The 15,622-nt window shown below is 46.6% G+C and overlaps 1 protein-coding gene across 1 annotated transcript in view; it reads left to right on the forward strand.

The window, feature by feature from the left end:
- The window catches only part of tmem266 (transmembrane protein 266), a 148,228-nt gene that overhangs the window by 38,986 nt on the left and 93,620 nt on the right, over window positions 1-15,622 (forward strand). Inside the window, exon 2 of the mRNA XM_085972319.1 lies at window positions 2,142-2,241. Within this exon, the coding sequence (XP_085828445.1) occupies window positions 2,228-2,241 (14 nt within the window). The 5' untranslated portion in view covers window positions 2,142-2,227. The remainder of the gene's footprint in view (window positions 1-2,141; window positions 2,242-15,622) is intronic.

Here is a 15,622-nt window from a genome sequence, read left to right on the forward strand (position 1 = left end):
TTAAACATTCTCTTCGGTTTATCTCTTTCCTAAATGCTTATTTTTCTTGGCCAAAATACCAACGATATAAAAATCTTAAGGCTTCGTACCTTCACGCCTTGCAATTAAATGGCTGCACGTTGAAAAGTCCGGCTTTGCTTTCTTGGCAAGTGGAACTGGCTCTTAAAGGAGTGATTCACACTATTGTGTCAACTTTCAAATTCAGTTAAAAATGATCTCACTAGCCCAGCCTCAATGTCGTTAAGGGGCAGGCCAGGTCGGGACATAGGAACGGGAGGAGGCCATTCAGCCCCTTGGAGACAGTTGCGCCCTTCAGTTAGATCACGGCTGATCTGTATCTGAACGCCATCTGCCCGCCTTGGTTCCGTAACCTAATACCATTTGCCTAACAAAAATCTATCAATCTCAGTTTGGAAATTTTCAATTGACCCCAGCCTCAACAGCGTTTTGGCGGAGAGAGTTCCAGATTTCCACCACCCTTTGTGTGAATAAGTGTTTCCTGTCATTACCCCCTGAGCAGCCTGGCTCTAATTTTAAGGAGATGCCTCCATTGTTCTGGAGTCCCTCCACCAGAGGAAACAGTTTCTCTCTATCCAACCTATCAACTCCTTTAATCATCCTAAACACCCCAATTAGATCTACCCTTAATCTTCTATACTCAAAGGAATCCAAGCCTAGTCTAGGTACAATGGCAATTCTGGACATGAGCCTCTTGCCCCTGCCCCAGTGCCACATGTTGCCCAGAGACGGTGGTTTTGGGAAAGGGCTTTGTGTTAAATTGTAACTAAACCAAACAGGTCACTTGAGAACAATGGACTTTCTATATCTTTTTGCTGGAGGAAAATGTTTGCAGGGAAAGAACAATGTTGGTTATTGTATCACCGTTGTCACGGCCATGGTGAGAGATACAACCGCTTTAACAGTATAGTGCAGAACCCCTTTACATAGAAACATAGAAGATAGGAGCAGGAGTAGGCCATTCAGTACCTCGCGCCTGCTCCGCCATTCAATGAGATCATGGCTGATCATTAACAGGACTCAACTGAGTACATTTACCATTTACGTGTACTTTGTATATGTATAATACACGTGTACCCATATACACACGCCACATATAAGTGTCAGCCATGGCTCAGTGGGCAGAAGGTTGTGGGTTCAAGTCTCACTCCAGAGACTTGAGGACAAAAATCTAGGCTGACACTCCAGTGCAGTGCTGAGGGAGCGCTGCACTGTCGGAGGTGCCGTCTTTCGTATGAGATGTTAAACCAAGTCTGCTCTCTCAAGTGGATGTAAAAGATCCCACAGCGCTATTTCGAAGACGAGCAGGGGAGTTCTCCCCGGTGTCCTGGGGCCAATATTTATCCCTCAATCAACATCACTAAAACAGATTATCTGGCCAGTATCACGTTGCTGTTTGCGGGAGCTTGCTGTGCGCAAATTGGCTGCCACGTTTCCCACATTACAACAGCGACTACACTTCAAAAAGTACTTCATTGACTGTAAAGCACTTTGGGACATACGGTGGTCGTGAAAGGCGCTATAGAAATGCAAGTCTTTCTTTATAAGTGTACCATATATATGCACCATCATCAAACAATGTAAAATGGATAATTCTTTTTATTTAAATTATAAAATATTTCCCACCAATTCTCTCTCCTCTTGACCTCATGGTGTTGGTTCCTTGTTGGGGTACAAGAGAACTTACTGCCCCCACATTGGCCTGACTGAGATCAATTAATTCAGCACCGACTCAGGGATCAAATTGGGGCCTTCCTATTCTGCGTGGCTCAGTGCAGGCCAAGGGGGAGCCATATATAGTTCATCTGTGGCTCAGTGGGTGGCACTCTCGCCTCTGAGGCAGAAGGTTGTGAGTTCAAGACCCACTCCAGAGATTTGAGCACAAAAATCTAGGCTGACACTCCAGGGCAGTGCTGAGGGAAGTGCTGCACTGTCGGAGGTGTCGTCTTTCAGATGAGACATTAAACCGAGGACCTGCCTTGTCTGCTCTGTTCGGTGGGTCTAAAAGATCCCACGGCATTTTTCAAAGAAAAGCAGAGTTCTCCCGGGCCAAAACCTTCTTTCTTTTAACAAGAATACTAACACACTAAAAAGTATCTCTTTTCTTTGCTTCTTACTTCTAGGAATGAGAAGTCCAGGCAATGAGATGAGACTCCGACAAACCCTGCTGGAGGTTTAAGACACTATTGCTGAGGCTGCATCTCTCCACATGGCGAACACTCAGTAAGTGTGACCGATAATCATCCTGACCTTGATAATGCCCTGCTGCGCACCTACCTGTAGAACGCTGAATAATTATCAGAAAGTCATTAACTTCCATTAACTTGTGCGCGCGATTCTGAAGGAGCCCTGGAGAATTGCTCAGCGATTTCACATTGAGCTGCTTGCACTAGTGCACAGGGCAGCACTAACCTCATCATTTCCCATCGAGCAAGAGATCTATAAGAGATTGATTGATTGGTTGATTGATTAATTGATCGAGGGCAGTTGGATTCAGCAAAACGAAGAGATGGTCCTGACAGTGTTACCCTGACCAGCTCCGAATTGGACTGGTGTGGATAGCCATCAATGTCTATTCGATGCTGAAAAAGACTTTCAGCTTTGCGCTGGGTGTAATTACTAGCTCACTTACAAAATGCTCAGATGGTCAATGCTTGCGCCACATTAAGGCAGAGGGACTAAACTGTAGGTTATAAAAGGAAAAACATTGCATTGAAATTTTGGTTGTTGTTCATGGTAAGCCAGGTGATACAACAACAACAACTTGCATTTATATAGTGCCATCAACCTACTGAAACGTCCCCAAGCGGGCATCACAGGAGCATCATCAAACACAATTTGACACTGAGCCACGTAAGTCATTGTCAGGGCAGGTGACCAAAAGCTTGAACAAAGAGTAAGGGGGGAAAATTCGGTATCGCCCCATTTGGGGCGCCATTATCGGCCGTGCGCAAAGTTTAGCGCCCGGCGCTAATTATCGCCTCCGACAGCAAACTTGGCTTTTATCGCCCCTGGAGGTGATTGGAGCGCTAAATCAGGCGCTTCACACCTGTCTTAAGGCGCAAAGGCCGAGGAGCGAGGCGCTACCTCAGAATGCTGGCGAAGCAAGGAAGAGCAAATCAAAATGAACCTGCAAAGTGCTGCTCAGTACCCAAAACTCCTTCACACAGCGTTGAATCTCTCCAGAAGTTTCTCTCTCTCTCTCTCTCTCAGAATGCGTGGTGCAAAAATGTCACCAACAAAAAAGGCAGGAAGTGGTCGCCTTTAAATAGCGCTCCCCCAGTCCCTTTATGACTGCAAAACGCTCCCCTCAACCTGTCGTTGCGAGCGGCAGGCAGTAAGGCAGGGGGCGCCACTCAATATCCGGTCCGGGGCGCTAACGGGGCGTTGCGCACTCGACTGACGTCACGATCTGCCGGCGCAGGAGATCGTGGTGGTAGTGTTTAGCGCAGCCGCAAAATGTCTAGTTAATTTCGCGAGTGGCAGTAAATTTGCACCCGAGAGAGTTTTGCCTGCCATGCAGTAATTGTACAGCCTGGCGACAGTCCCTGTCCCTGCAGTAATTGTCTGCCCCGGAGAGATTGCTTACCTTGGGCGGATTTCCTGGCCTGTAATAGTCTGTCCGCAGACGACAGCAAGGCCGTGGAGGTGTTTGTGCCATCCTATTAGCTCAGCTGGTGGCGCGTGTTGTCATGTGCCTCGGGCTGTCCGTCGGAGCAGATGGCCAGATGGAGCCACTGGGGTGTGGAGTGGGCAGGTGTTGATGCGCTCAATCAGGATACCCAGCTCCAGCCTGATGTACATTGCTAATGAGGGCAATGATTACATTGGTCGGATGCCACTGTGTTCCCTGACTCCAGGAAAAGTGCTGCAAGTCAGGAATACGCACATCAGAGTCCTGTGCTCGAGGCATTCCTGCTTTACTGCAGTCCAATATTCCAGCCTTCCAACAGTGACTCCATTACTTGAAGTAGTTGGTAGCATAGTGGTACTGTTACTAGTACTAGTAATCCACATAGGCCTAAACTAATAATCTTGGAGTTATAAGAGTTCAAATCCCATGACAAGCAGCTGGGGGAATTTAAATTCAGTTAAATAAATTAATCTGGAATAAAGAGCTAGTATCAGTAATGGTGACCATTGTTTTATAAAACCCATCTGGTTCACTGATGTCCTTTAGGGAAGGAAATCTGCTGTCCTTACCCGGTCTGGCCTATATGTGACTCCAGACCCACAGCAATGTGGTTGACTCTTAACTGTGGCCCCCTGAAATGGCCTAGCAAGCCACTCAAGGGCAATTAGGGATGGGCAATAAATGCTGGCCTTGTCAATAATGCCCACATCCTGTGAATGAATTTAAAAAAAATGTCATTGGCTGTAAAGCACTTTGGGGCATCGAGAGGCGTGAGTTCCTTCTTCTTCACTAACTCTTATTAAACTGACCCCTTTGGGTGAATGTGATGGTCGCCAGTGACATTGCTCAACTTTATTGCGCCCAGCACCATTTTGGCACACACAACAGTGGTGGGACCCAAAACATGCGGAATGGCATATGCCGCCCGTCATACGACACGGCCGATATTCGGTTATATTGAAGTCAATGGAGCTAAATATCGGGCGTGTTGTGTAACAGGCGACCGATGTGATACCGCCTGTTTTGCATCTCCTCTCGAGTCTAATTTCACCCCCCCCCAACCCCCCGAGCTCTTGGGGGCGCTTATACCAACAGCACTATTAATGGATGCGATCAGTGGTGGAGGAATAGATCATCATCAGGCTAACTACTGTGCATTTCTTAATGGCTCGTTCACAGTGCACGGAGCCCTGATAGTAGGCCACCTACCCTCATCCGCTGGAAAAACTCAGCAGGCCAGGGCAACATCCGTGGAGAGAGAAACAGAGTCAACGTTTCGGGTCGAAGACCCTTCGTCAGACCTGAGAAAAAAGCAGGACATGAAACAGATTAAAAAGCAAGTTTGGGGGCTGGGGAATGGGGGAGGGGAGGAAAGAACAAAAGGGAAGGTCTGGGAGGTGAAGAGACATTAAGAGATATTCAAGGCGAGACAAGATGGTAATAAGACAGGTAAAGAAACAAAGGATGGCTCTAGATGAAGTGTGAAATGCGCTGGCAGAGTGAGAGACAGCTGCCATGTGGGAGAGAGAAAATGGAAAAGGCACAAACCAAAAGTGTGGATAAAAAATATATAAAATATAATAGGGGCCGAGGTTATGATCTGAAATTGTTGAACTCGATATTGAGTCCGGAAGGCTGTAAAGTGCCTAAACAGCACCTCATCTTCCGATTAGGCACTTTACAGCCTTCCGATGTAACAGAGTTTAAGCAGGTGCAGAGGCAGGGAAAAGTGGGAGAGGAGGGGAGGAAGGAACTGAAGGAACACTCTGTGGTAGGGTAGGAGGCAGGAGAGATTCAATGTCGCAAATGGGGAGGGCAGAATCATCAACGGCCTGAAAAATAGGGGCAGGGGTTATGGTCTGAAATTGTTGAACTCAATGTTGAGTCCAGAAGGCTGTAAAGTGCCTGATCGAAAGACGAGGTGCTGTTCCTCGAGCTTACGTTCAGCTTCATTGGAACAGTGAGGACAAGGCCGAGAAACGTTAACTCTGTTTCTCTCTCCACGGATGCTGCCTGGCCTGCTGAGTGCTTCCAGCATTTTCTGTTGTTATTTCAGATTTCCAGCATCCGCTGTGTTTTGCTATTGTGTGAGCAGAGACTTTCTGGCTCTGTAGCTCTACTCCGCTCCTAGTTGAAGTACGCAGTGAAAAGAGGCAGCAGCTGGGTCCTAGTACGCACACCTGTCTCCCAGCCAAGCTTCCTCCTAGCTGCCAGATTCCTTGATCACATGCCGCACCAAAGCGAGAAAAAGCACTGATAGATCCCACGTGACCGGTTCACTAGACCCCATGCGACAGATGTCACCCCCCTGCGCCTCTCCATCCCTCTGTTTGCTCACAAAAACTGGAAATAATAGAATCTAAAATCGCCAAATGGGCAAAAAGCCCAAGGAAAGTCACCAACAAGTGCCGACCTGAGCCGCAGAATCCTCAGACTTTTCCCCAAATCTTTCCCTCGAAATTCACACACAGGTCAGTAATAAATAATAATATTTGCATTTGTACAGCACCTGATCCTATCAAGACATCCCAATGCATTTCACCCAATGAATTAGTTTTGAAATGCAATGATTTTTCTTCTGGGCAATTGTGGCAGCCATTTTGTACTCGCGAGGTCCCACAAGCCACCATGATCAATGAACGTGTTTTTTTGTTGTTGTTGCGGTTATTGATTAAGGGAGGACTGTTGGCCAGGACCCAAGGAGAACTTCTGCTGCTCTGCAAAGAGTGCGCTGTGATCTTTAACATCCACCCGAACAGCCAGGCACAATCTCAGTTTAGCATTGAAGGACGGTGCCTCTCACAGTGCAGCATTCTCTCAGTACCGCATTGGAACGTCAGCCTAAAATATGGCGTCATTTTCCAAGTGTGCGCCATCTGCTACATTATAGGGTGCTAGTCTATACGGTGCTACATTATAGGGTACTAATCTATACTGTGCTACATTACTGTATAAGGTGTTAGTCTATACTGTGCTACATTATAGGGTGCTAATCTATAGGGTGTCACATTATAGGGTGCTAGTCTATACTGTGCTAGATTATAAGGCGCTAGTCTATATGGTGCTACATTATAGGGTGCTAGTCTATACGGTGCTACATTATAGGGTGCTAATCTATACTGTGCTACATTACTGTATAAGGTGTTAGTCTATACTGTGCTACATTATAGGGTGCTAATCTATAGGGTGTCACATTATAGGGTGCTAGTCTATACTGTGCTAGATTATAAGATGCTAGTCTATATGGTGCTACATTATAGGGTGCTAGTCTATACTGTGCTACATTATAAGGTGTTAGTCTATACGGTGCTACATTATAGGGTTCCAGTCTATACTGTGCTACATTATAAGGTGCTAGTCTATAGGGTGTCACCTTATAGGGTGCTAGTCTATACAGTGCTACATTATAGGGTGCTAGTCTATAGGGTGTCACGTTATAGGGTGTTAGTCTATACAGTGCTGCAATATAGGGTGCTAGACTATACAGTGCTGCATTATAGGGTGCTAGTCTATAGGGTGTCACATTATAGGGTGCTAGTCTATGCTGTGCTATATTATAGGGTGCTAGTCTATGCAGTGCTACATTATAGGGTGCTAGTCTATAGGGTGCTACATTAGGGGTGCTAGTCTATACAGTGCTATATTATAGGGTGCTAGTCTATACTGTGGGCTACATTATAGTGTGCTAGTCTATAGGGTGCTACATTATAGGGTGCTAGTCTATACGGTGCTACATTATAGAGTGCTAGTCTATACTGTGCTACATTATAGAGTGCTAGTCTATACAGTGCTACATTATAAGGTGCTAGTCTATTCGGGTGTCACCTTATAGGGTGCTAGTCTATACGGTGCTACATTATAGGGTGCCAGTCTATAGGGTGCTACATTATAGGGTGCTAGTCTATACAGTGCTATATTATAGGGTGCTACTCTATACTGTGGTACATTATAGGGTGCTAGTCTATAGGGTGCTACATTAGGGGTGCTAGTCTATACAGTGCTATATTATAGGGTGCTACTCTATACTGTGCTACATTATAGGATGCTAGTCTATACAGTGCTACATTATAGGGTGTTAGTCTATAGGGTGCTAGATTATAGAGTGCTAGTCTATATGGTGCTACATTATAGGGTGCTCATCTATAGGGTGTTACATTATAGGGTGCTAGTCTATAGGCTGCTACATTATAGGGTGCAAGTCTATACTGTGCTACATTAAAGGGTGCCACTCTATACATTATAGGGTGCTAGTCTATACAGTGCTGCATTATAGGATGTCAGTCTATACTGTGCTGCATTATAGGGTGCTAGTCTATACAGTGCTGCATTATAGGGTGCCAGTCTATACTGTGCTACATTATAGGATGTCAGTCTATACTGTGCTACATTATAGGGTGCTAGTCTATACAGTGCTGCATTATAGGGTGCTAGTCTATACAGTGCTGCATTATAGGGTGCTAGTCTATACAGTGCTGCATTATAGGGTGCCAGTCTATACTGTGCTACATTATAGGGTGCTAGTCTATAATGTTGCCAAAATGAGCGACTGATTGGATTATTTTATGCCACTTATGTAGAAAATATATTAACCTTATTAAGCTGTTGTTCTGATTAGATCTTTTTGCTCTTATTAACCCTGAGGCTGTAATCACGTTGCTTGTTCATATTAAAGGAAACTGGGCCATCTGTCAGCACTCACCAAAGATTGAGTAGGAAGCAGCCAGAACTGCCTCCTGCTCACGATTTGATCTTAGCCTTTAAAGGGAGGGGGTTACTTTCTCCGACTGTTTCCTGTTCGCTCCACAACCCCCCATGGTTGAGCAGGTGTACAACTTGCTCCCTCTGCCCATGTCATGCTGAAACCCAGGGACGGAACACCACTGTGTCCTGGAGCCACTCTCACTCCTATTTTTGGATGTTACGGCAGATTAGATCTTTTCACTTTTAAATGTAGTCAACCGTGAAACCCGACAGAAAAATAAGGTTCGGGTTGTGTAGTAGGATTGCCGATTTACTAGCCCAATCGTTTGAGGACGCGAATCGTGCTGTGGAATAGATCCGTGGGTGCCCGCTGTCCCATGGTACCTCACCCAAGGGGCCGTTCTTTATGGGTTGGTCTTGACAGTGAGTGTAGGCGGGCTAGTTAAGCATGGGGGAAAGAACCAAGCCCAATTGTGCCCTTGGCTGATGTCCACACACAAGCACGTTCCACTGTGAGGTCACTGACTGGTCAATTATAGGAGCCACATGACCAGTGAGAGGTCACTGGTCAATTGTAGGAGCCACGTGACCAGTGGAAGGTCACTGACTGGTTCATTATAGGGGCCACGGACCCCTTAAACTGAGACCGGCTAACTCAGCACAGACTAGCGACTGAACCTGGTCTGTATGACTCAGGCCCACACTAGGTGGTCCATCAATAACTCTGGTGCACTATTTCACTGCAAAGCATGTTACAGACATCTACTGGTAGCAGTAGGCAGCACCAGTGACGACATTTCCCGGACTTGTTCTGAGCTTCTCTCGTTCAGCATTTGCAACGTGTCCAGGATTTGCAAAGCAAGCTCTTGCCTTTCCGAAGCAGTCGCCAATAATGTGCAGCACAGGCAAATGACGATTTTACTTCTCTGAGGCAGCCCAAAGCCGAAAGAATAAAGCTTAACTTTTCATTAATTTATCAATAAACTTTCACTAACTCTTGTATTTGCTTCAAAACGAGATAAGGATGAAGAATGTCCAATCCAAGGGCAGACCCATCCTACTTGCCTTCTCACCCAATCCTTCAGTCCTTTGTTTCTGGTGAAGAAACGAATTGTTCCTTTAACCCATTTGCACTGCCGGTTTCAGCGGCCTTCCCTGGGGACTTATTCCACAATTCTACTGACCTATAGGGTCCTGTCTTACTCCTAACTTTTAAATTTTTTTACTTGTGTCCCATTGCGAACAATTTGCCCTTCAGAGTTCCGAAAGCTTCCAATTCAAAGATTCCTTTCTCCAGCGTCTTACATGACTTCAGGACATCAAAAAGCGTTTTACAGCCAATGACATGCTTTTTTGAAGCATAGTCGCTGTTATAATGTAGGAAACGCGGCACCCAATCTGCACACAGCAAGCTCCCACGAACAGCAATGTGATGATGACCAGATAATCTGTTTTTAGTGATGTTGATTGATTGAGGGATAAATATTGGCCAGGAAACCGGGGATCACTCCCCTGCTCTTCTTCGAAATAGTGCCGCGGGCTCTCTTACATTAACCTGAGAGAGCAGATGGGGCCTGGGTTTAACGTCTCATCTGAAAGACGGCACCTCCGACAGTGCGGCATCTCCCTCAGCACTGCACGGGAAAATGTCAGCCTAGATTTTTGTGCTCAAGTCCCCAGAGTGGGGACTACGAGCCCACGAGCTTCTGACCCAGAGTCGAGAGTGCGACCCACTGGCTGGCACCTTCGATCATCTTGAAGTCTCCTCTTTTTCCGAAGAGAACGAGCCCAGCTTCCTTTTATTTTTCCCGGAACGAAAGCTTTGAAAAGCAATTGTCTCAGTTATTATTTTAAGCTTCCTTCGTGTCATGAATGCAATGCGCGCAGTAAGTGTCATGAATCTTATCATTCGTAAAGAAATGACTCATGAAATAATGGCCCAGAAATTCGGGTCGGGGGTTTCCCGCAGGTGTAAGCCCCCGATCTGCACTTACCTAGCGCACCGGCCGTTGAGCTGTGGGCCCCCGTGGAATTGCGATCCGGGGCCTGGTCCAGCTGCCGGCGCGCAGTGCTTGCGTATCCCAGGGGCGCAGTTAGTTCGATGCGTCCCCTGGGATCACGTGGGCCATGGGGAGCCAATTGGAGCAGGGAATGCTCCATTCATAAGTTCGACAGGAAGAGCTGTCAAAACTTATAAATACTACGGGCCCCAAAATCTTCAAATAATTTTTTTTTTAAATCACATTTTTAAAATAAACTATAAATTACATGAAATAACTATTTTAAACAGTAATTTAAAGTTTTGAAAAAAATAATTTTATTTTCTAACGGGGCTAAAAATAAACTTACCTTGCTTTAAAGTATTTAAAAATAATAAACCTGTGGAAAAAATGTTTTAATTTTAATTAATTCACCACTTACCTTGTAAAAAGCAAGCCTTGCGACTGCTTTTTAAATGTGTACCTTCTGGAGACTTACCCTCCCGGGAAAACCTGCAAAAAAAACGTAAGTTTGATGCGCACACGCTGCCTCTTCTGCACACGCGTTCCACCTCTTAACCCCTGCTTTCAGGGGAACGGAAGTGCGGGTTTCCCGCGCATGCGCAGTGCATGCAGGAAACCGGCACTTCCATTGGGCCTACGGGTGAGTACCCCGTGCGTACTCACCCGTGGAGACTCGAATTTCTGGGCCATTACTGGGCCGCCAGCTGGTGGCGCCGTCCAAGGAGTATAAATACTCGGGCGTGGGCCCAGCTTGCTCAGGATGTTTCTGTAACCAGGAACTAGTGATGTAACTAGAATCTCATGGTTGTGAAACAGTTGATTAAAGCCTTGTTTTATACTCAAACCAAGTGCCTAGTAGTTTTCTTACATCAGTAAGTGCTTGCTTGGGTGGGGGGGGGGTGAGGAATCATTGTCTACAGCCAAAGCAAGTGACAAGAACCAGGAATTTACATAATTGTGAATATAACGATGAATTAATTATGACAGTTTTTTTTCTTTGTGTGCATTTGTTAAAATTTCCTGTCACAGTGGATGATGTTGCAATTGGCATTTGCTAAAGGAACCATCCTGCATAAGTAGGCTTTTAATTCTATTTTACCTGTAGCTAAATGGGGTGGGGCATCCGTCAGTCAAACTGAAACGGTACTGAGCGCTGGTGGGGGTGGGGTTCAATTTTCTGCTGGTCTTTGTTCATATTGAGAAACCCAGGTGAAGGGCCGAGACCCACGGTGCAAGCTGTCTCCGAGGCCGAAAACAATAGGGGGATTAGACACGACGGTCTAGAAATGAAACGTATAAAATTCTGATTGAAACGTATAAAATTCTGACAGGGCTGGACAGACTGGATGCCGGGAGGATGTTTCCCCTGGCTGGGGGCTCCAGAACGAGGGGTCACAGTCTCAGGATACGGGGTAGGACATTTAGGACTGAGATGAGGAGAAATTTCTTCACTCAGAGGATGGTGAACCTGTGGAATTCTCTACCGCAGAAGGCTGTGGAGGCCAAGTCACTGAATATATTTAAGAAGGAGATAGATAGATTTCTAGACACAAAAGGCATCAAGGGGTATGGGGAGAGAGCGGGAATATGGTATTGAGATAGAGGATCAGCCATGATCATATTGAATGGCGGCGCAGGCTCGAAGGGCTGAATGGCCGACTCCTGCTCCTATTATTCTTTGTTTATATGAATTCCAATCGCGCCCAAAATCGGGCGCTGTGCGGCCAGATTTATAGGCCGATGAGTCAAGAACTGGAGGTTAGGTGTCCCCAACTTGAAAAACCCATAGGTTGTAGGAACAAAGAAAGATTGGAGGTGGGTGGGGGGGGGGTGGTGGTGGCAGAGAAAGAGGCTGGGCAAGACTGGCTATCTGGGAAATTGGGAGATTTCCCGAGTGAATGGTTCCCTATCGCTTTATTCGATATTATTGGCACCTGCGGCCCCCCCCCCCCCAACCTTTCTCTGGGAGAATCCCGTGCCTTTTCTGGGGAAACCAGACTGCCTCCCCCCCACCCCCGAGGAGATATGTTCCACAGTAATAGGAACCTGGGAAAGACTATATTGGAATTATTTCACCTTACACCCTCCGTAAACTTAAGCTCATCCAAAACTCTGCCACCCGTATCCTGACACCCGTATCCTGACACGCACCAAGACCCATTCACCTACATTGGTTCCCAGTCCCACAACGGAATTTGAAAAGTCTCATCCTTGTTTTCAAATCCCTCCATGGCCTCTCCCCTCCCTATCTCTGTAGCCTCCTCCAACCCCACAACCCTCCGAGATCTCTGCGCTCCTCCAATTCTGGCCTCTTGCGCATCCCCGATTATAATCGCTCCACCATTGGCGGCCGTGCCTTCAGCCACCTGGGCCCTGAGCTCTGGAATTCCCTCCCTAAACCTCTCCGCCTCGCTACCTCTCTCTCCTCCTTTAAGACACTCCTTAAAACCTACCTCTTTGACCAAGCTTTTGGTCGCCTTTTTTTTTAATTCGTTCATGGGATGTGGGCGTCGCTGGCAAGGCCGGCATTTATTGCCCATCCCTAGTCGCCCTTGAGAAGGTGGTGGTGAGCTGCCTTCTTGAACCGCTGCAGTCCGTGTGGTGAAGGTGCTCCCACAGCGCTGTTAGGGAGGGAGTTCCAGGATTTGGACCCAGCGACGATGAAGGAACGGCCGATATATTTCCAAGTGAGGATGGTGTGTGACTTGAAAGGGAACTTGGAGGTGGTGGTGTTCCCATGCGCCTGCTGCCCTTGTCCTTCTAGGTGGAAGAGGTCGTGGGTTTGGGAGGTGCTGTCCTAATATCTCTATGTGGCTCGGTGTCAAATTTTGTTTGATAACGCTCCTGTGAAACGCTTTGGGCTGATTATACTATGTTAAAGGCGCTATATAAATGCAAGTTGTTAAACAAGAGATGACCACTGCATCATGATTTCAATACAGTGAGAATGCAGGTATGAGAAGGGCATGTAGGAGTGTATTTGAAACTTAGGGAGGAAAAGGTGGGGGACAGCTCAGCACTGCAGTGTACCTCAGTAATACTGATAGAATAGAGTAACAGGAAAAATGTAGCAATGGTGAACTAGAGATTGAAGGTCAAAGCCAAGAGAAGTTCTAGTGGTGAGTTTGGATTCATATTTCCTAGTGTTGGGTTTCAGAATATCCTCTGGAAATATTGTCGTTGTCTATCACGCCCCCAAGCCCCACCGATATCTCCATCCATTCCTCCCTCAGTCTCTGCACTGAGCGACTCCTCGTCCTCAGTCATCTCAATCTTCCGCTCCCCTTGCCCTTCTCTTCTCTGAATTCACTGACCCCCTGTCCGCCCTAAACCTCTCCTTCCATATCAATCCTCCTACCCATACTCATGGCCGTCCCCCCGCGACCATGCCATCTCCCGTGGCCCCTATACTCCCATCTCACAGACAAGGCCATCTCTGACCACTTCCTTGTATCCCTGACCACTCACATCCCCCAACCCTCTGGTGATGTGCTTGGTGGATCTGTGTCCGCGTGTTCTAGTAATTTGCAATGGGTGTGCTGTGTGATCCCTAATGACCTGTCAGTGGATCTATATTCGTATTGCCTTATGATATGGGGTTGGGGGGAGTGTCTAATCTTTGCTAATGTCATGGTACGTGTGTCTACTCCTTGCCATTCTGGAGGAGAGCATGCATTAGTATGTCCTATTGGTACAGTATGGGGGATGGAGCTATGTGCCCATGATCCCAGGCAATTAGGGCGAGTTGAGCACATCAGCTTTTGGGAATGTGTCTAGATTTTCAGAAGCACCTAAACATTATGGCCCGTATCTTCCGATGCCTATGGGTGGGTACGCACTGTGTACAGGCATGCCAAACGCATGCGCAGAAAACCGGCATTTCCGATCTGTCAAGAATGCTCTCGACAGACCGGACGCCTGCCCTGGAGAAGGGCCTCTGCGGGGGGGAGAGAGTTCCGCTTTCTGCAGAATCTCCGCCCGCTGAAATCACTTAAAAATCTTACGCCTGGTGAAAGTAGGTGTAAGGCCTGCTTTTACCAGTATAAGAGTTGAAAAAAGTTTTTTTTTTAATTTCACTCATTTATAATTTAAAAATACTTTTAAAAAAGGTAAGTTTATTTTTAGCCCTGTAAAAAACTTTAATTCTTTTTTTCAAAATATTACATTTTTTAAAATATTTAATTTCATGTAATTTTAACTCATTTTAAAAACGTGATGGTTTTTTAAAAATGTATTTAATGTTTTAGTGTCTTTTTGGGGTGATCTCCATTTATATATTTGACAGGTCTTCCTATCAAAAGTATGAAGGGAGATTCCCTTCTGCTATTGGCTCCCCATGGCCCAGGTGATCCCAGGGACGCTTGCGAACCGCCTGTGCCCCTGGGATACCTGGGCCCTGCGCATTTCGACTGTGGAGAGGCCCAGGAGCGGAAGTGTCTGGACCTCGGGAGCCCTCAGGTAAGAGCGTAGATTTTTTTCCCGATAGGAGGCCTCCGCACGCAGGAAGCCTCCTCTCGGAAATTACGGGCAATTATGTGCTCCGAGGCAGAACCTACAACTCCCAAAGAACTTGAATGATTGTCTGTAGCGGTAATTTTATGTGATTTTTATTTTGACCAGCCGCTGAGGGTAAGCATGCAGGTGCAGCAGGCGGTGAAGAAGGCAAATGGTATGTTGGCCTTCATAGCAAAAGGATTCGAGTACAGGAGCAAGGATGTCCTGCTGCAGTTGTACAGGGCCTTGGTGAGACCACACCTTGAGTACTGTGTGCAGTTTTGGTCGCCTTATCTGAGGAAGGATGTTCTTGCCATGGAGGGAGTGCAGCAAAGATTCACAAGGCTGATCCCTGGGATGGCAGGAATGATGTATGAGGAGAGATTGGGTCGATTGGGCTTATACTCACTGGAGTTTAGAAGAATGAGAGGGGATCTCATCGAAACTTATAAAATTCTGACAGGTCTGGACAAACTAGATGCAGGTAGAATATTCCCGATGGTCGGGGAGTCCAGAACCAGGGGTCATAGTCTAAGGATAAGGGGTAAGCCATTTAGGACAGAGATGAGGAAGAATTTCTTCACCCAGAGAGTGGTGAACCTGTGGAATTCTCTACCACAGAAGGCGGTTGAGGCCAAGTCTTTAAATATATTCAAGAAGGAGTTGGATATATTTCTTAAGGCTAAAGGGATCAAGGGATATGGGGAGAAGGCAGGGACAGGGTACTGAATTTGGATGATCAGCCATGATCGCATTGAATGGCGGCGCAGGC

The sequence above is a fragment of the Somniosus microcephalus genome, chromosome 32, assembly GCF_052327205.1.
Source record: "Somniosus microcephalus isolate GS21.2 chromosome 32, FLI_Smic_1.0, whole genome shotgun sequence".
NCBI classification, from domain to species: domain Eukaryota; kingdom Metazoa; phylum Chordata; class Chondrichthyes; order Squaliformes; family Somniosidae; genus Somniosus; species Somniosus microcephalus.